Genomic DNA, 21,647 nt, shown 5'->3' with positions numbered 1-21,647 from the left:
GTGTTCAAATGAAATGTTTTATTTGATGTTACAAGAATCCAAACGACAGTCTTTCTTCAAATTGAAAATATATAAACAGTAATTGTGGCATGTGCACAAGTCATTAAACCAAGCCAAGTCCTAACTTACAATGAGTACTGATGGTGATTTATATATTTAATGTCTGTTTGCTACAGTGATTCCAATTACATCTCTTGAGATTAAAACTCAACAATATATACAATTTCACCAGGAATATGCAAACCTTTACAAATAATGGTATACTGATGGAATAAGATAAAGTATTGTATCCATATTTGCCACGCCAAGCCAAACTACATCTTCACTGCTGCTGATAAGGCCTGAACTTTGATAGAATAGCTCCATTACAGACCATAATGTATCCCAACTCTATATGTTATCTGGAGCACATTCAAATCCAGTTTAATATTTCTTATAATCTACAAGATATAATGAATTGTAATGGAAAGACACAATGGTATTGATAGTTTTGCTGTAAATCCAGGAGGTGGAGCAGTGGTGCAGCTTTTAAAAACTTGCCTGACAGCTGAAGCAACCTCTGTATTAGATACATCAGTGTTATGAAAACATATAAAGAAGACAAGTTGTCAAAGTTGCAGTGGCTGTGGCTTCCCCCTGGAGAGTGTGACAGAGATGCATGACATCAATATGATGAGGCGATGATGGCTCCATGCAGATTTCCGTGTCTCCGACAGGCCATATGATTACACCATTCATCAGACAGCTGACCTCCTGAATGTCACATGATGTCCAATTGTATTATCCCATTAGTCAAGAGTGTCTTACTGTGGGCAGGGTTTTTAACTGCTGACATTTCCAACTTGGATTTATTGCTGGAAATATAATATTGTCAATGTCAAATGTCAAAGTGTCAATAATTGGGAACATGATTAATCCTTTTATTGAAAGTTATGACAGCTAAAGTTGACATTCTGTCAGGTCACATTGTTCACTGATGACTTTATTAGTCTTTCTCCAATTAGTGATTAGTAACAAGACAGAGGTTTTATGGTCCAGCTCCTGTAGGGGACTGAGGAAAAACCACAACTTACTCATTCAACTTGACTGGGTCCCTGGCTTCATATGATCAACGGTGTCCAAATTACAGCTCACAAGATTTGATCAATCAACAGAAAAATAATCATGATCTATTTTAACAATTTAATAATGTTAAAGCAAAGATTTTCTGGTTCCAGCTTCTCAAATGTGGGAATTCAATACTTTTGTTTTCATATATGATATTAAACTATCAGTGGGTTTTGGACTAAACAAGAGATCTGAATATGTCACCTTTTAAAATTATTACAGGCAAATGTTGGTTACAGCTCAAATACAAATTAGATATTGTATCGTGTTAAGGCTTATACTTATATTTATTTAGTTAGTTATTAGCCCAAAAGTAAAATGGTAAATAGATGTTGTAAAAACTGTTAATAATCAAGCAGAGCAATAATTTAATCTAAAAAAGGAATCGTTTCATTTTACCGACATTAAATGGGTTCAGTGAAGCCTAGTACTTGTCTACAGTATAATCCACTAAAAGAGCAGTTTCAGAATAAACAGTAATTTTGGTCTAGCCGTCCTTTGTGATGATGACAGCGCCTGAAACTCCTCACCCTGCCTTCTGTCTCGCAGCTTTCAACAGTGCCATGGTGGCTGGTTGGTTGATTACAGGTCTTTTTACAATGCAACGGGCCTGTCTGCCGGCCACAGATGCTATCACTGCTTATCCCCTCTATGTTAATCTGCTCAGCCATGACCTGATATTTGCAGCAGGACTGCGGGCAGAAATGCCACAGTGCTCCTGTAAAAGCTTTTTTTTAAGCTGCAAATCTTACAGGGAGCAGATGTGAGAAATCCTTCGAGTCGAGCATTATCACTAAATCCAAGAACCCAGTCGTACAACACCAGTACTTTGTGAAGCGTGACCTCACTTTCTTTTTATGTGTTCTTTCAGTATTAAATAAAAACTCTCTTTGTAAAAATCCCAAAAGTTAAAGTTCCATGAACAAGTCGAAGCTATGCTGTGTTTGTCATGGAGAGTTGATAATTGCCTTATACTGTCTCCCAGTTAGTTCCCTGTTTATTACAATGTCACTCACCTATTGGATTAGTGAGGATACAATTCTGCTTGCAGTCCCAGGCACCAAAGGCCCAGCTGGCTTATTGCTGTGTTTGTTTCTACATCATCAGTCCCCGCCTGCAGAACCAAGTTCTTTGACAAATAGCTGAAGGCCTGTGTGGGTTGGCACTGGCGAGGGAGAGACTTGGCCGACTTGTTGAGACTACTTCTGACTAAAGGCCCATTTCTCAGCACAGACCCGGTGGCAGAGTCCAAGTGGCCTGGGGAAACTAAACTGCACCAGTTTTGGTGCTTTTTGGCTTTATTGTAAAATAGTGAATGGATCAGTGTCAGAAAATTCAGCCTGAGTCTGCTAAATAATGCAAAGCTACTGTTCTCTCTACAGGCTCGTTCTGTATCTGCCGGGTTTTGCTGACAATAAACTTATACTGCATATATTTTCCTTTTTTCCCCCTGTTAGATTTAGTTCTTTTAGTCAAATTGGTTTTTAATAATGTGATGTTTGGAGATTAAATGACAGCAACAGCTTGATAAGATTCATTCAGATGCGGTCTGAGTTAATGAAGCAGTAAATGATGAAGAAAATGTCACAAACTGAACAGCAACTCATTATCAAGCAGCCATGTGTATGATGATGTAGTTTCACAATTAAGAAGAGCAAACACGGCTTTTATTTTCTGTTCAGTTGAGTCATTTCGAATTAATCCAGATCCCAAATGGCTCCAGAACAGGGTTGTATTTACACTCTAATAAACAATTGCACCAAATCCATTTAAAGGCCAATTTCATGGAAACACAGTTGCACAGTTTTGAGCTCTGACAAATTTGCTTTCGTCGAAAGGTTTCACATCTCATTCACTTAAGTGTTTTACCTTTTTATAGCACAATTACAAACATTAAACATTTATTGGTTACGAAACATCAGTCGTCATCTCAGTCATTTTGAATACTCTCCTTCCTAAACTAATCATTTACCAGTGTTTCACTTACAACTGTGACAAAAAACAATTACTGATGCAGTAATGGCCTCATAATGGCTTCAGAGGGCATTACTCTGTTTATGTCTATGAATCTCATAACTTGTGTTTTCTTTTTTTCCTCCTATAGTTTTATGTATCCTGTTGGAGGGGGCTTGGGGCCACAACAAGGTGAGTCACTCAGAAGTTAACATCACCAGTTAAAAATGTTTCATCAGAAGCTGACCAAATAAATGGGAAATTAACTTCAATGTCTGGGATAGGATCATCTAATTTTGAGGGTAATTAAAAACAAAACATTTAGGGCATGATTTTTAAAATAAAAATGCCTTGATGTTGCTATGTTGTAAACCGTTTTATTGTAAAAAGGACCGCTGCAAATACTGAAAGACTGATTTCGTCATTAAGCTGTGCATGTGTGTTATATTTAGGCTGTTGACTTTGCAGTAACGCACCACTGGGACGAACATCTCTCGGGCATCATTACATGCTCCCGTTAGCAATGTCATTTTAGTCAGACAAATTAGAATATCTGCAGCCTCCTAAACGGCTCATTTATTCATCGCGGTTGTGCCCTAACTTAGTGAATCATCTGGAGGCTCCAGTAGGAGCTGCCTGTTCAGCTCTAACCGTCAGCTTACATAGCATCTGTGAAAATAAACACTTTTCCACAATTTTTTAACCTTGTTTTAGTCCAAGCTGTTACATACTTTTTCCAGCTGTCCAGACTCTAGTTTCCATTTTTGTATTAACTTTTCCTCAGTGTATTTTCAACTAGGCATACTGTCGTACTTCAAATAGTAATCCTGTGTCTGTGTGTGTTTCTGCAGGCATGGTGCCCATGCAGCAACAGCAACAGCAGCAGCAGCAGCAACAGCAGCAACAGCAACAGCAGGGCTTCCCAGTGATGCAGCCTAACATGCAGGGAATGATGGGAATGAACTTTGGGGGGCAGATGACCCAAGGACCAATGCCTATGCAGGTGAGCTTATGTGTCTGTATTAGGTTTGTAGAGTTTCATTTAACTTCTGCATTCTGTGTTTGTCATTATTTTGAGGAAGATATAGTCCATTTTAGTTCCTGGCATTTCTGCGTTTGCTGCATTTTTACAAACTTGTTAATGTGGGCTTCCAGTAATAAATGCATAAATACTGTATTGATTTATTGACTTAATTCAAGTAGAGGCATTGACCCTGCTTGTGTCCAAAAGAATCCAGTCACAAACTGTTTTAAACATAATTATTCATCATTATCACCATTAACAAGGTTCTTTAATGCCTTCCCTTCCCTTCTTGTCTTCAAAATCAAGTAAAAGCAGTTTGACAATATGAATGCCTGATTTCTGAACTGCTCTTTTATATCTCTGTTTGTGTTTTTGTTCTCACAGGGCGGAATGGCGATTGGGATGCAGAATCCCGGTATGCAGTTTATAGGTCAGCCACAGTTTATGAGTATGAGACCTGCTGGACCCCAGTACACTGCTGACATGCAGAAACAAATGGCTGAGGAGCACCAGTAAGACTTCTTTACACTAATATCATACGGTTGAATGCTCAGAGATGAGACTTTTTGATCTTAGCCTGGCTCTTGGGACGGCAATACAAGTCACATTCTCCCATTCACACACATTCATACAATGCTTCTAGACACAGCACTTTCTGTATCACACTTCATTCATACACTGCCAGGACAGCTGTCAGAGGCAATTTGGGGGTTCAGTATCTTGACAATTTAACATGTAGACTAGAGGAGTACTACCTAATATGGTTTATAAATGGTCGCCCTCTGGAGCCCTGGTTTAGGACCCTTACTATGTATTTGCAGTTTAGCATTGTCAGTCTCATCTCTCCCTTCAGGCAAAAATGCAAATAAATACTTCTACAATTCTATAAATGTTTATATGTAAAGCTCAATGGCATGAGTGATTGTGCATTAATTCTGACAAAGACAGATGAATATTGACTTTATTCTACTCAATGTATTGAAATCAATTATGTTTTGACTTTCTCTTAACCTCCTTCAGAATATTTCACGTTTGTCTCCACAAATGATGTATGAACTCTTCTTGCTGTTTAGAAAGCGTCTGGAGCATCAGCAGAAGATGCTGGAGGAAGACAGGAAAAGAAGACAGTTTGAGGAGCAGAAACAGAAGCTGAGGCTGCTCAGCAGTGTCAAACCCAAGGTGAGTTTCTCTGCACATCATGATTATCTTACTGTTTTTCTCACATATCCACTTCTCACCTTTCAAAACCTCTGGGATGTTGATTCTCTGCTGTGTTGTGCTCAGACAGGGGAGAAGAGTCGGGACGATGCCTTGGAGGCAATCAAAGGAAACCTGGATGGGTTCAGCAGGGATGCGAAAATGCACCCCACTCCATCATCACAGACAAAGAAGCCAGGTACCTTCAATCAAACGCTTTTAGTCGTAATCCTTGGGATTTTTCATGTTGTGGCTCCCCATCAGCAGATCTGCTGTCTGTAGTGCTAATACCTTGGTCTGAGAATAACTGGGTTAGAGACAGGTCAGCATGATCGTCGCCCAGCTGGCAGCCAGACGAGCGATGTTTGGGAATTTCTCTAGTATACAATATGCAACACCGAGTCTTTGTCACATTTTTGTTTCATCACATTATTTCAGTCTGTATTGATACTGTCACTTTTGAGTGATTTCTTTAATTTTGTGTTAACTTTTTAAACTTTTTCTTGTGTCTTATATTTTTATATTTTTATATTTCCTTCACTTAACTTATTTCTTTGCAGTTCTGAAAATTGTTGGCATACATCTTTCAGTAACAAAGAAAGGATTAATGCTTAAGAGCAGAGGTTGCCTGGGTTTCCCCTAGGATTTTTATTTTTAGCAGCGGGGGCGGACTCTTCCTCAATAAACAGGGTGTCGCATCTTCTGCAACAATGAGTTAAAACACTGGGTTGCGTCGTAGTCCGAGGGAAGAACTTCTCTCCTGTCTGCAGGAGTGTGTGTGCACGTGTCTACCCGTCTCTGCCCCTCTTCACACAAACAAAAACGTTAATTTTTAGTTTAAAAAGTTTAAATGCATGTCTCATAAACTCTCGAGCAAATCAAACAAACACTAACTAAACTTCAGTACTGTTCAGGTCCTAATAACTTCTGATTAGTGTTGGTGTTTATTGTTAACGTGTAAAGTGAGCGCAGGTCAGTGGGGAGTGAGGTTATACAGCAGGGTAATACAGCACTGTGCGTCTGCCCTGATCCTGACGCAGCGACAGTAATCATTTTGCAGAGGCGGGCCGTAGGGTTACTAACCTTTTGATTCACCGAGCCTTTAAAATGAAGCAGACATTTTCTTGATCTTTTGATCCAGTCCAGAGTCCTGTCCCCCAGTTTTTAGAACCTCTGCTCTAAAGTAATTCTGTTGATGAAATGCTGATTATAAGTATCAGTCACACTGATTGTCTGTTCTTGCATAAAATTGTGGTTCACTCTTGCAATGTGCAGCCCTTAATTCAATATCCATTGTAGTGTGTGTCATGTGTTGTGCCATCATCATTATTTCTTCATTTTTGCAGACTCATCGCCATCACACCCGTCTGTCTCCACTCACTCACTCCCTCCACCTTTGTCTGAGGACAATGATGAGTTTAGTGACTTTCAGGGGCCTTTAGATACCCCAGCCTCCTTCTCTCCGCCCTCCTCTTCCTCTTCATCCACCCTTGGCCTTTCCTCTCAGGCCCACGTCCAGCCTGCGTCCCCTGCCCCCAAGACAGGTTTCTCTGAGGACGATGAGTTTAGTGACTTTGTTCAGGGTCCCATAAACACTCTCCCTTCCTCCAGCGTCCACATCTCCTCTCAAGACCAAATCAATCCTTCCTTACCCTCCTCACAATCCCTCCCTGCCTCTGTGTCCGTTCCCACTGCCTCCCAACACTGTGCTGTCAACACCAGTTCCCAATCAACATGTCAAGGTAACTCTTCTTTTGCTTCATTGACACCTCCCCTACCATCCCCATAATTTACACTTTGAATTAGTTTGGAGGATTTTTTTTTGTATGAGCAGTGATCCTTTATTGCTGATGCTGAATATTTCCATTTTTACCTCTGGATTTTGGGTTGGTCTTGGCCTGCATTGCGTGTGAGAGCATGCCACCAGCACAGCAGACGGCCTCATGATCTAAACTTTAAACGATATCAGACACTACAAACCAGGGAAACAAGGAGGCAGAAAAAATAAGAAACACAATGTACTTCAATCTTAAAGAGAATAATTCTCAGAAGGTTTTTAAACAAGTAGTAGTTGAATCTTTGAGAGAAGATTGTCACTCTCGTGTGTCGTCTCATCTCTGGGATGAGCAGCTGCTCTGTGACAGCTCACAGTCTCTACACTATGAATGACAGGACAGTGAGATCACCTCCTGTCCAGAGACAAGTCCAGTGTCGTCCCCAATCCTCTGAGACATTTCTGACCTAGTTGTTTAACATCTGGAATAAGAAGATTAGATGGTGTCAGGATTGCTTGTCCCCGCAAAATAGAGACCTGAGGGAGTCTATAAAAAATCTACATGATTAATATATAATTTGCAGACAGGAATGTATGGTGCATAAAATAATGTGTGACATTAAAACAAATATAAAATGGCGATATCAACTAAGCCAGCTGCAGATTTCTTCAGGAGTGCAAGATGTTGCTTTTCTTATCAAGTAACACTAAATAAGATCTGAAGATGGCCTTAATTATTAGCAAATGTGGCAAAAAGGTATTGCTTTCTACAGAATATATCAAATATATCAAAACATGTTAGAGGTGGTGATGTAGTCCTGTCCGCATATTCTATCATCTGAATATACCGGTGTGTCCACAAACTGCCTAAAAATCGTCAGGAAACCTTTAATAAGTATCATTAGATGCTTCAATAATTTTTCAATGAATTGGAGTCGCTATGGGCCATTACAAGTTCAGATTTTACCTCAACTTTTCTCACATTAAAAAGTACAGATTGTAATTTTGTTTTCTTTTTTTTACATTTAACAGCAGATGCTTTGTTAAGAAGTCAATACAACATCTTGGAAAATTCTCAGCTAGTCTGTGTTTATAAAGAAGCTTGTTCCTCATTTACCCTTCTAGGCCCGTCCCTGGAAGAGAAGCTATTCTCCTCATGTGATCTTACTGCTGATAAGATGGCCCAGGTTAGCTTTAAATCCAGGCAGAGTTTGGCTGATGTGGGTCCTAGATATAAAGTTTCCACCCAGTTTCAATCCAGCAATAAAGCAAGGAACTGGGCTGTGGCCTCCAAGGACTTGAGTTCTGTCTTCGTCACTGCAAAGGCACCTGAGGCCCCAGTCTCAGCACCCAGCGTGTCCCCATCAGCTGTCGATCCGTCCTCCCAAACCAGTAGTGAAAGTGGTGAGAGAAGTGCCTGTTTATTAGACTTTGTAGCTGCTTCTTCTCTCCATTAATTTGCTGCAGCATTAACACACAATCAGGGCAGTTTTCCTTTTTTTCTTTCGCGGGGAAATAATCTCACTGTTTAACAAAATAATTCTGCACAAACTTAATCTGTTTCTATCTCTGTGGGTAATAATTGGTTTTTGACAGATTCTTGACCGGGCATCTTACTCTCGCAGGCTAAGTGCTGTCAAATGAAATCACCCTGACATTTTCTTCACCTTTTGAGATTATAACAGAGTTGCTGTGTATTTGAGGTACCCTCCCTGGTGTCTTCACATCATCTCATAAGTCTCTGCTCTCATTTCTGCCTGCTTTATTCCTCTGTTACTTCCGGCCCAATCTTATTAAAGGGGCCTTCTTATGTTGCTGCTCTCTGCGCACACTTTGGAAATGGACCGTGTCTGTCGAGGTCCGGGGGTAAAACCTGCTGCCTCAATAAGCTGCCGTCTGTTCTCTCGCCATGTACCACCCTCTCCGAGAACAACCTCTGGTGCATGCTGACTGCTTTGGTTTAACAGGGATACGCATGGATTGGCAGGTGCCACTGGGGCCCAAACATAAGGCTGATTGTGCATGCTACTCCTCTGTGCTGAAATGTGTTTGTCTGTGTCCTCCCTTTCATCAAGGGAAATATAGAGGCTCATCATGAAGACCATGGAGATTTGTAATTAGATTAATTTAACTGCCCAGGACTGATGGGAGTATTATGTGCACAGTGGCCGCCTGAGTAAACAGAATAAGTGTTAGTGAGTGTTAGGGACTCAAAACAAGCAGTAGCTTTTTTCATAATGTTTTTTAAGCTATTTGTAGTGTGAAAAAAAGTTTATTTAGGTCAATGTTAACAGTTGAATTAGATTTTTAGTTATCTTTCCTTACAAGGCAGTCTCCTTTCTCACCTCTCCTTAAATCTGGAAATAGCTCACAGAGTGATTTATAGATGTCTCACGTGGCAGGATGTGCAGGGGAGCGTTACATCTGCACCCTGCCTTCCAGAAATCAGGTGTAGGATTTTGTTGAGTACAATACAAAGCAGGGGCTCAGCTGCCAAGATGCTTGGCAAATTGTAAGCCTGGACAAGGCTTTAGGTAGAGAAACTAACTGTTTGTGTGTGTCTGCCTCTGACAGCAGGTGTTGGCGTGTACCAACAACAAGAGCACATTCAGCCCATGCTGCCAGCCTGGGTGTACAATGACAGCCTCGTCCCAGGTCAATGTTTACACATGAAAATGTCCACTGTATCTTACCAAATATTCTGCAAAGAAATGTCACTAATGAAACTATACTGAATACTAGCATTCATGAATATTTTCTTCTGATTTTCTGCCCTTAGAAATGTTCAAAAAGATCCTTGAGTTCACCATGACCCCGGCAGGGATAGACACAGCGAAGCTCTACCCAATACTAATGTCATCAGGTCTTCCCAGGGAAGCACTGGGGCAAATCTGGGCCACTGCCAACCGCACAACACCTGGCATGCTGACCAAGGAGGAGCTCTACACTGTACTTTCACTAATTGGTGTGGCGCAGGTAAACAGTGTAGTCGAGATAAATTATCCACTTAAAATTACTTTGCTTATCAGCCCCCGTGGCTTCCACAGAGCTGTGCCACAAACTCCACACTGAAATTAGACAGGCTTAGCTAGAAAGAGGGAGAAAGAAGCGGCGCGGTAAATCAGCCCAGGGCCTGTGAAGCATTTTAAGCCAACTATATGACTGAGTCCACATCAGCCGAGTTTGGCAGGAGGCTTCTTATCATCCTCAGCCTGGGTCTGTCACCACCACCACCCCTGGGAGGATGCAAATCTGCAGGCAGCTCACAAAACACTGCATGCCACCTTGTTGATGTAAATCTTCAAGAGCCTTAAAACACAAGCACAACAAGGAACTTGACTGTGTTGAATAATTTATATGCAAACCTCAGTCTTTTTTTAATAGTTCAATGATTAAAAAGTAGCCACCAAGCCGTGATATCTCTCATTAACTGATAACCCCATTTTAATTTGACAAGTGACATTTTCATTTTAGCATCATTATAAATGGAATTGGTAAACATTAAAAGATAAGCAAGTACTTGAGGTGGTAATCTATTATTTTTTATATTGTTAAAAAAAAACCAACCAACAATCTGCTTGTCTCAATACTTGGTCTCCTTCCCACTCTCTGTGATTTTCAGCCCCAAACTCATGTTTCTTAATTCTGCTTTAAAACCACCTAAAACATATGGCTATATTTGTATCTATCTTCCCGAAACAGATGAAAACTGTATATTCTGGAAGGTATTTGTCGGGTACTAGTGGACTGATACACATTTGGTGCTCCAGTGATTATTGACAGCAACAGAACAATCTATAGGACTCAGTCAAACTAAACCATAGTTAGTGTGTAATGGGGCTCATTGATGTGAGGTCTGTGGCACAGTGTAATAAGATATATTAGGCTTTGGCATCACAGACAATACTGGTTAGTAGTTGATCAGTTCATCGTTGACTTCATTCTGTTTATTGTAATAATTAAAAGCATAACATTTTACTAGTTTTATCCCTGAAACCTGTTTCCTTTGTTTCAGAGTGGCCTCCCCGCAATGAATGTGGAAATCCTCAGTCAGTTCCCCTCTCCACCAGTTCCCAATCTGCCATCCCTGACTATGGCCATGGCCCCTGTTATGCCCCAGCACCAGCAGCCCATGTTAACACAGACCCCGGTCTCTATGGCCATGCCCTCACCAACACCACCGATCATGGCCATGACATCGGCAGCACCATCTCAACCGCCCACAAACACTAACTTCATCGCCAGCTTTCCTCCTGCACAGGTATCACATGCTTGTGATCCAGCCTTTCCCTGGCCACCGTTTTTTTGCAGAGATTACTGTAGTTACTCATTAACTCACATCTTAATAACTGTTGTTGATGCAGGCGAGCAAAACAGATGACGATGATTTCCAGGACTTCCAGGAGGCTCCAAAGGCAGGAGCAAAAGACCAGGCCTTCACTGAGTTCCAGGGGGAGTCAGGAGGAAGTTTCCCCACCACCACAGCACCTCAGCTACAAAACAGGTACAGTGTGTGAGCGCTATGGAGACACTGAGTGTTCCTAAACCAGTGTTGTAGTTGGTGACATCCACTAAATGCTGAGTTTACAGTACAAAAAATAAATATCTTCATTGTCGCTCATCATTTCCGACTCCCTTTGCACTCTAGCTACTTTACTTTTCTGAAGAAACTATTTTGCAGTGATGAGGGTCTAATATTCAGCCTCGGTTGGTTTATTTATAGCTGAGTTATTCTGCATAATACTTGTGTCTTGCATAGTCTGTCTTAGAAGCCTTACAGTCAGACACATTGTCTGGATATCTCCTTATAACCTCCTCAGAATAACAATGAGTTTGGGTCATCTCCTAATGAATTCATTTCAGTGGACAGTAGATAAGCTCATTTCTTTATATTACTTTCCACCCATATGGAGACACTGTCCTTTCATGGAGAGGGAGCTGAAAGGCAATTATCAACTGAAAGACAAAGGGAAAGCAGAGCTGAACTATCCCACGTCCATGTGCTGTAGGCGTTTTATAATTCTCCTCTATCAAAACATACACTCCTGACTGTAACAAGAATTTCCCTCAGTCTGAGATCGTTGTCTAATTAAATGTGAGACTGAAAGGCTCTTGTTAGGTTGATAGTTTGAAGTGGCAAGCAGAACTTACTGTCAGCTGTCCTGCTGTGAAGAGATCTGAGGAAACGAACATTCACTGGAAAGTGAGCTTAATGATTTACGTTATTGCTTGCTTCTTGTATGTTATCAAATCAGCCACATTTGCAATAAACTTTCATATTTATATGCATTCTCAAATTAGCTTTTTGTATCTCACAATAGTAGCATAACACACAAATGTTAATCCATACAAAAATCAAAGTGTGAAAACAATAATTTGTGTTTTTACTGAGAGTTATATGCCAGACTATATCTTGGCTTAGCTTTGATGACGGTTCGGCAACTGCTCTCAGCCAAGTCCTCCACATAACTCTGGCGATTCTGCATCAATTATACCAATTCAATATAACATGTTAATTAGCGAGCTCTTTTCTAGTGCTTTTGCTAAGCTAAACTATTTAGCAGTTGTTGTAGCTTTTTATTTAGTGTAGATATTGATAAAAATCAACCTTTTCATCTCTCTACGTGAATGTGAGTGTGAATGAGTATATTTTCATGAAGTATTTTCTTGTTTAAAAATGGATGCAACAGCATCATTGTCACTATCATGGTTAGTCGAAATGATGAAAAAGCTTTTAACAAAAAACTGTGACTCTCTAAACTTTGGGATCCCAGGGCAAAGGTTCAGTCAGCTCAGTCAAGCTTATGGGGATTTAACTTTACTGTCGAACTTCACTCTTTCCTGATGTCTCACTATAGCTGACTTTTGTGTCCCTGCAGTGCACCTGCCATGCTGACTCCAGTGTCTGGTTCCTCCTCTGCTTCTGTGACATCCTCTGATAAGTATGCTGTCTTCAAGCAGCTGTCTGTAGATCAGCCTGCAGAGCCTACACCCCATGCCCCAGGTATCTTCCACGTACACCTCATATATATATAGGCTTTATTGTCTGCTCTCCAGCCAGGAAAACCTTTAGAAGAGAAGATGAAGGAGGTTATGAAGGGACAAATATGTTCTTCAATGTTTAAACCAGCACAGCAGGGCTGAGAATGACAGCCCTCCTGCTGCGTTATAGGTAGATAGAGAGCAAATAGAGTGAAACCATCGCCTCAGGTGTCTCCTCACCCAGATGGGTTTCCACACATTTCACCAAGACTTGACTGAGGAACAGTTCAAACAGTGTTTTGTAGATTGTGAAATAGTATCCTTTCCTATCCACCCAATACAATATTTTATAACTTCTAAAACAGCATTGATCCCTGAAGGTTCCCTAATGCAACTTTTTGTCATGAGCGCATTCAGTTCTATGGGGATATTTGTATCTACTTATAAACTCAGAGTTTTTGTTTTTTGGACAATACCTAGAGAAAAATGTACCATAGAAAACTTCATAAATTCCGGTCTGATAAATGTGTTGGTTTTTGGTCATAGTGATTCACATTCTCTTTTTTTTTTTGTTCTATTCTAGATACTGGAGACAAATACAGTGTTTTCAGGCAGCTTGAGCAACCTGCTGACAAGAAACTAGTTGGTAAGAGACTTCACTTCACATCCAAGTCAACACTATTACACTTAAATACACATATGCAGATTAATTATCATTCTAAATACATTTTGTGTAATCCTGAGTCAAATTCCTTTGGCTTCTTCACCAAAAACCAAAACAGACACATTGGGCTCTGAGATGGTTCCTGTGAGAAAATGAATAGACATATTGGTGTTTTGGTTGGAATTTGCATTGAAGAGATTGGTTTTATTGTAACTTGGGTAAAGCTGTCCGGTCACTACAATGCCATGTTAATATTGCTCCATGTTTACACTGTATCGGTTACTACAGTGTTGATACCGTTGTGTTTCCCGGCCCTGTTTCATTAGAACAGTTTCCGATGGGGACGGCTCTTACAACTCCAGTAAGTCATGCTTTGCGGTGACCTTTCCTGGGCACATTCAGGCTCCATCTCCTTAATGAGCCCATTAGTTACTGTATCTCTTTTCCACCTCACACAAGTGTGAACAGATTCTCTATTTCAGGCAGTGCATATATTATACAACCACTGAGACTCAAGGATGCATTCTGACTTTTTTTGTGTGGTTTATATCAATGTCATGTTGCATCCATTTGAGAAAGAAGACTGAGAAATGGTATCACTGCTGAAGTTTTTTATTGCCTACGTGAAGAAAAAAAATGCCCATCTTAACTTGTAATTTCAGTAACTATTGAACAGTTGGACCTTATCTTTCCTGTAAAGAAAACTATTTTAAGATATCTGTAATTCATCTTGTAAGAATAATCTTTGGCTCCCAATTCTGCTTAAATATACCTGCTCACATACACTGAGATATTTACAAAAAGGTTGTAGTACGTAGCAAATAAACTTGAAACGGATGTAATTAATGGATTTTTCATAAATCTCTATTTGCAGTCAGTATCATTCCCAATACTGTTTGAATTTGACAAGTCAAATGTGTCTTCTATCTGATAAAAAAGGATTAAGAACCACTTCTTGACCACTGTCATTTCTCTGGGAGAAGTTTACACTCAGATGTAAACAGATCTTACAACTGGTTAAGATGGACATGTTTTGTAGAGTGGCTTGATAATATTCAGTTTCAGTTTGAATAGTTCACTGCATGGTAGTGTGTGTATGTGTCTTTGGATGGCGTTGTTTTTTGTGCAGTGATGTTTGCTTTTCTTCGGACACTAGAGTTCATCTGAAGATCGAGCCATGCACAGAGAGTCAAACTTATCCACTCGCTTATTTTCTTGTAAACTGACAGAATCATGGCTGTTTCAGCTGAGGTTTTTGTATGATATCCCCCCCATATCTGTCTGCGATGTTTAAATGTTTTTTAACTTATCTTAAATTGTTGTCTTTGCTTCACAGGGGAGGGATTTGCAGATTTCAAGTCTGTCAGCGCTGATGATGGCTTCACAGACTTTAAAACCGCCGACAGCGTATCTCCATTAGACCCTTCAGAACAGGCCAAAATCTTCCAGCCAGCTTTCCCCTCTGTTTTCCCAAACTCTCAGTCTCTACAACAGTTACCACAGCAGCAGCAACAGCAGCAGCCAGCCGTGTCTCTTTCTCAGTCTAAAAACCCCCTCAACATAGCTGACATGGACCTTTTCTCTTCTATAGCTCCGTCTATTCCTGCTTCTACTGACACAAAACCTAGCACCTTCCCCTCTGTGTCAGCGCCCCCCTCTTTAGTGCTCCGACCAGGTGGAGCCAAACCTCCAGGGGGAGGCTCAGATGATTTTGGTGACTTTGCCCTCTTTGGCTCCTCCTCTGACGCCGCTCAAACTTCAGCAGCCGGCGTAGCTGCAGCAGCGACTCAGGACGACTTTGCAGACTTTATGGCATTCGGCAGCTCTGGTGGGGAGCCTAAAGGCGACAGCAGAGCGGCAGTCCAAGGGGACACCTCCACGCAGCAGCGGCCTCAGCAGAACTCCGACAAGTACGACGTATTCAAACAGCTGTCTCTGGAGGGAGGCCTCGCTTACGATGACACCAAGGAGAGTGGCGGTGGCTCCTTCTCATCCCTCAAAAGCGACACAGACGACTTCGCTGATTTTCAGTCCTCGAAGTTCTGCACAGCCCTTGGGGCTTCAGAAAAGACTCTGGTGGACAAGGTGACTGCTTTCAAACAGGGCACAGAGGACTGTGCCTCTGTTAAGTCTCTTGACCTCCCGTCCATTGGGGGGAGCAGTGTGGGAAAAGATGACTCCGAGGACGCTCTCTCAGTGCAGCTCGACATGAAGCTGTCGGACATGGGCGGGGATCTGAAGCACGTGATGTCGGACAGCTCTCTGGATTTGCCGGGTCTCTCTGCCCACCAGCCCCCGGCTACAGGTGAGGAACTAGTGCGTTTGCTCTGGTGAGGCTCCACCGGGTTACACAGTGTTAATACCATGGCCAGCAGTGGCCTCTCCTCCTCGGTGCCCATCGAGCCAACAAAAAAGGGATCAGAGAGCAAGTAAAGGTTTTTAATATGCTCAAAAACAGAAGACAGACATGACCCTACATCAATAACATATCATGTTATATCTTTCATACTACATTTCATCATTCATCAACATATTTATTTATTTATTTATTTATTTATTTACGTATTTATTTAATCTTAGTTCCTCCTTTATTTCAACATTCCCCTCCCTATTTATTTGCATATATTATTAGTGTCCCGGCGCATCTCTATTCATTGACAAATGATGTGTGCCTGGTTTTAATGTGATGGCAGAATAGTTCGTAGATGAGGTCCCTGGTGGCTGTCTGTGTGACTCAGATTAGCTTCCTGTCTGTTATGTCCACGTTGCTTCCCCATAGTGAGCGTTTTGTCTCCTCAGGCCAGTCTGAGCGTGCGTGTGCGTGCGTGTGCGTGCGTGTGTGTGTGCGTGGTTGGACACAGAGAGGCTGAATAGAATACAGACAAGTACAAGGGGTTGTTGTGGCGATGTCCTCTCGTTTATTTTAATCACAGGTTCTGCACAAAAGGCTGCAGTTTACTAAAAGCTTTATCTGTAAGCCATAATTCACCTTTTGAACTGTTGACGTTTGGTTTGTGCTGCTTGTGCACCAGATAAAAATATTTTAAGAGCCAAATATGAAATTCTACCATAAATAGGACATTGTGCATGCAACAACAGCAACCAAGCTATTTTGAAACAGCTATATTTTGTGTTGAGAAAGCAGCAGAGATGTGCGTCAGCTGTTGTATTACCCTGCAGTATTATCAGACTTGTCATGCAGTATTATTTGAAATGGCGCTCTAATTATGAGATAATTCTGTAATATCATGTTGGTTTTTTCCTCCCCTCTACCTCACATCCATGAAAGTGGAGTTAACGTTTACCTAAAACGTTTTGTTGCGTCATTTACTAAAAGATAATCCAACTCATTACCTTTTAATAATTGGGTAATGTCCATGTCAGTGCTCCCTCTCTTCCTCTCTCCAGTGCTCATCATTTATTCACAGAGCGTCTCACCTTCCATGTCATGGCTCATATTTCACAGAAAAACATTCAAGACCAACTCTTAATATAACCTAAGACTGAGATTAATCACGTGAAAGCCTTGCAAATTAAGACTTTTGTGATTTTCAAGTAAATTTGACAATTTTCTGTGGCTTGAGAAAGTTGACGATGTCCTCACCTGTCGAGTTGAGCACACTTATGTCTGCTTGGATGTTTCTCAGCTTTAAGTATTTCAACATATCAGATCATTTCTCAGTTTCATCCAAGGAATTCATAATTATTTCCTGCTTTGCCCAGAGGAAATCATAAATGTAAACATCCCCATTGCCTTATTTCAGCTCCTGTACAGGAGTCAGATTTGGTTTAACCCAAACAGGCCCCTCTGTACTGAGAGTAAAACACTCTGTGGAGATGCAGCTAACCATTAGGGCTTCTGTTAATTGGGTAGAAATAGTTGCACAGGTAAACATGGATACATTCCTAAAAGTTTCCACCATACATTTCTCCTCCACTTCTTTCTGCTGTTCTTGTTCTTGGAGAGCTCTGGGACTAACCTGTCGAAGTTGAATTGTAGCAGGCCGAGCACCTCACCACGCTTTGCACTGTAATTCTGGACATGTACGCAATCTTAAAGAGACAGTATTTCTTTTGAAAGCTTCCTTTTGAGTCTGGAGCACAAAAGGAATCTGATTTTTATTTAATTTTTTTTTTTTTTTAACCTTATCTGTGTTATTGCAGCATGAGTTAATCATGTGTGGCTCTACGGTCTGGCTCTCTGACAACATAATGAAGTTAGTATTTACCCTTCCTGCCTTGCTTTTTGCTGCAGTGTGCCTGCCTTTTCAATTTGTGAAATTGACAAGAAAGTAATACCTGATAACCATTTTATGCATAACAGTATTGCAAGTTGTTTTTATCGAAGGAAAAAAAATGTATACTTACAGATTTAATAGTGTATTTTTATTACAGGAATATGAGCTCTTATTTTGACACTAGGAAGACTCCCTGACCTTGTTGTGATTTCCCAACTATGTAAATTAAATGTAGCTTAAAGTATTTAGTCAGATTCAGATGTTCATTACAGTATTTTTAGGTTCATGCTCTGATCTGAACTCTGTCTTGAGAAAATATTGATGTTCTATTTATTTTGGGGAAGAGTTTGTGCAAATTAGGCCGATTTCGACAAACAATTATTGTAGCAAGAGAAAAAGGATACTGTCTCTTTAAATCTGTTTCTGCATCTGTGAATAGATGTAATTAAGGCCCTGTCTGGGATGTCAGGTGTAAGGACGGCCCTCTTTGTTTTCTGTAACCCTTTGAGTGCTTGAACGATGTCACTTCTCGTGTTTACATGGAGATGTTGTGATCTACTCCTCCTAAATTTCCTAGAATAAACACCAGAACTTATCTTATTTCGCAATTGACAAAATGCATAAAGAGCCTCCTAAATTGTGGCTTTAAAGTCCTTGCTGCTCCTTAAGTGCAGTTTGTACAAAAACCTATTTAACCATGTGTTCCCCTCAGGTCCTCAAAGGGTTAATAACGCCTCCTGCCTTGAGCTTGTTCTTTGAATTCTCTTTTCAACCTGGCTTTTCAAATGTTCTGTAATCAAATCTTTTTTCCAAAAAACAAACACCTGTTGCTTTACATGCTAATATTAAAACAACGTTTGTTATCTCCCCAGAATTACTGATTTTAGTCTGTGAATGTGCCTTCTCATTCTGGTTTCTGTTTCTATATCCTCGGACTCTCTTTGTTTTACCTTCTGGCTGTTTGTTTTCCTCCTTTTTCTCTTGACTCTGCATGCCCTTGTATCCTAAATGACTGAAATCTAATTTTACAAAGTGTTAGTTTGACAAACCTCTTGTAATGATAGACCTCTTTCACAGTACTTTGTGATCTTTCTCTCTTTCTCTCTACCCATGTTGTTGTAATAAATATTATTGTTGGTATTGCTGAAACGCGTACCGTCTTATTTTCTCCTTTTTCCTTTCTCGAAAGGCCATAAAGTGATACGATGTCAGGCTTACAGCTCTAGATCCTTGTCAATTTCACAAATTGCTTTTTGCACCTGAGGGTTCTGTCATGCAAAATAGGAAGGGTTCAGCGTGCCGGTTTGTGTGTTTGTGAGTGTGTGTGTGAGAGAAACTGAGAGGGAGACGTGGATACTGAAGTGTTGACAAATGTGTGGAAGGTGTTCAGATCTGTCAGTTAGTGTTAGTCATTAAAAAACTGATCACAAACAAAACAAGGCACGACACACAGGAGAAGTAGTGACAGAGATTTTATTAATGTTTGAACATCCCCCACGTAGGATTTAGTATGAGGAGATGAGCTCTGAGTATTGTCACCAATGAAAACAGAGCCGAGGATTTGTCCACTACAAAAAAAAACAGCAGCATGTTGAAGTAAATTGTTGACAGTAATTTTCTGTTCAAGATTCAGCTCAGGCCTCAAAACAACGCGTTTACTCGGCTTGAGATGAATTATTTAACACGATTCACGAAAATATGGGTGGGAGGATGTATTCTTCCAACATGGTGTGTGTAACAACGTGTATTATTCAGCTGCAAGGCTAATTACAAGGCAGCTGCATCGGATCATCAATGTGTTGAATAATAACATCTGTCATTGCCAGATTATTGCAGCATTTGTGTTCATATCTTTTGTGTAAGTGTAAAATATGGGGAGGGAATACCTCACAACACATCTGATCTCATTCTTTACACTGTTGACGATGCAGAACGTGGGATAGATGTCAAGCTACAGGGTCAGTTCACCAAAATTACCAAAAACAAAGATAAACAAGTATTTTCTCACTGTTCTGCAGTGACATTAAGCAGATTTTGGTTTTATTTCCACGTGTTTTCATAGATCTGTAAAACATTTGCCTCCAGCTCAGAACAATGGAGGTGAATTGTGTTTCATTTAAGTAAAAAATTACATATTAGAGATTCAACAGAAACATTTCTCTCCAAAAACAACAACAATTCTCTGAATAGCCCGTAAATGTCTTTTTCATTACATCTTCCTTTTTGGTTCAAAGAAGGGCAGCAACCAACCATAATCTGCTCTCTGATTATTTTCTTAATTTATTCATCATTTAGTCAATGAAACATCAGCAAACACAAGGTGCCGCCATTAATCATCTTATTTTCTCTCATCAATCCAAAACAATTGACTATTATAAGACAATAAAGCAGCAAATCCTTTCATCAAAGAAGCTCAAATTTGAAAATGTTTAACATTTGTTAGTTGAAGTATTAATCGATTAGTAAAATAGTTACAGATTATCTTTCTGTCAATCAAATAATTGATTAATTGTTTCAGCTCTGCTAACATGTAAGACAATGAGTGGAAGCAAATCCTTCATTTTGAGAAGCTGCAAACGTGTGATGCCTTCACTTGAGAAATTAATTAAATTCCTTTCTAATCATTTAAGGGGCTAGTCGGTGCAGCCCTAGTTGAGTAGTGCTGAAGAAAACTGTTCACAGTGAGATCTGTTAATTAGGGTAACTGGGATATTGCTTTTTAGAAAGATGTTCTAAAAAATAGAACTAAAACTATCTCTATGGCTAGAGGTACATGAAAAAATATGTTTTGTAATTTGGGTGAACTGACCCTTTTAAAGGGTTTTTTCCTCAACACCTCACTATGACTAAAGGATCGCATATCACTTCAACAGTGGATAAGTAACATAGTGATAATCAACAGCAATTTTAGTTTCTCAGGCTCATTAATCGACATCCTATCATGACGGCTTCTGTGCTACTCCTAGGAACCACTGGTATATCTGTGTTGTCATTACAGAAGGAGACGACCTGAAATTTGACCCGTTTGGCACGTCGGGCATCAGCACCCTGATCAGCTATGACTGGTCAGAAAGGGAGGAATGTCTGTCGGGTGAGGTCAGAAGGCCACAAGTCTCGGAAGGAGCTTCTCTTCCATCCTTAGGCCCACCACAGAGGAAGGAGCTCACCGTTGGCAGCGCCGAGAACATCACAAGCAACTCGGTAGATGACAAGTTTGAACCCTTCGCTGACTTCAGCTCTGGTGACCATGGTGGTGTTGACGATGAGGACGACTTCGGGGACTTTGCAAGTACCGTTTCCGAAAAATCCGACTCGCCCGCTATCACAGCTGAAACAGGCTCAGAGGGGAACCAGAGTGAAGCCCCAGATGAGTTTGCCGCCTTCCAGGGCGACAAGCCCAAGTTTGGCAGGTCTGACTTCCTCAAAGCAAGCACTCAGGCCAAGATCAAGTCCAGTGAGGAGATGATCAAGAATGAGCTGGCAACCTTTGACCTGTGCGTTCAAGGTGAGCCAGTCACATTCACACCTTTTTGAATGCAAACATTCTTTATAATTGACTTATCTCTTAATCAATCAGTGTAATTGGGAAACAGCTAGTTGATTATCTTGCTTTGTTTTACTCCATGTAATGTGAATATTTTGGGGCTGTTGATAGGAAAAAAAACGAGACATTTAACGACATCACTTTGGATTCTGGGAATATTTGAT

The 21,647-nt window shown here is 40.6% G+C and overlaps 1 protein-coding gene across 6 annotated transcripts in view; it reads left to right on the top strand.

Annotated features, from left to right (window-relative positions):
* synrg (synergin, gamma) overlaps nucleotides 1-21,647 on the top strand; it is a 33,524-nt gene that overhangs the window by 1,322 nt on the left and 10,555 nt on the right. For 3 of the 6 annotated variants that reach the window (XM_034603724.1, XM_034603727.1, XM_034603726.1), the window contains exons 2-16: nucleotides 3,212-3,252; nucleotides 3,912-4,063; nucleotides 4,469-4,596; nucleotides 5,158-5,263; nucleotides 5,369-5,480; nucleotides 6,628-7,023; nucleotides 8,181-8,459; nucleotides 9,630-9,710; nucleotides 9,835-10,031; nucleotides 11,071-11,316; nucleotides 11,420-11,559; nucleotides 12,935-13,059; nucleotides 13,621-13,683; nucleotides 15,038-16,006; nucleotides 20,938-21,444. In XM_034603724.1, the coding sequence (XP_034459615.1) occupies nucleotides 3,212-3,252; nucleotides 3,912-4,063; nucleotides 4,469-4,596; nucleotides 5,158-5,263; nucleotides 5,369-5,480; nucleotides 6,628-7,023; nucleotides 8,181-8,459; nucleotides 9,630-9,710; nucleotides 9,835-10,031; nucleotides 11,071-11,316; nucleotides 11,420-11,559; nucleotides 12,935-13,059; nucleotides 13,621-13,683; nucleotides 15,038-16,006; nucleotides 20,938-21,444 (3,542 nt within the window). The remainder of the gene's footprint in view (nucleotides 1-3,211; nucleotides 3,253-3,911; nucleotides 4,064-4,468; nucleotides 4,597-5,157; nucleotides 5,264-5,368; nucleotides 5,481-6,627; nucleotides 7,024-8,180; nucleotides 8,460-9,629; nucleotides 9,711-9,834; nucleotides 10,032-11,070; nucleotides 11,317-11,419; nucleotides 11,560-12,934; nucleotides 13,060-13,620; nucleotides 13,684-15,037; nucleotides 16,007-20,937; nucleotides 21,445-21,647) is intronic. The other 3 variants (XM_034603729.1, XM_034603730.1, XM_034603728.1) reach the window with 2 other exon arrangements.

The sequence above is a fragment of the Hippoglossus hippoglossus genome, chromosome 13, assembly GCF_009819705.1.
Source record: "Hippoglossus hippoglossus isolate fHipHip1 chromosome 13, fHipHip1.pri, whole genome shotgun sequence".
Lineage (NCBI taxonomy): Eukaryota > Metazoa > Chordata > Actinopteri > Pleuronectiformes > Pleuronectidae > Hippoglossus > Hippoglossus hippoglossus.
This window is presented reverse-complemented; position numbering and strand designations above follow the sequence as displayed.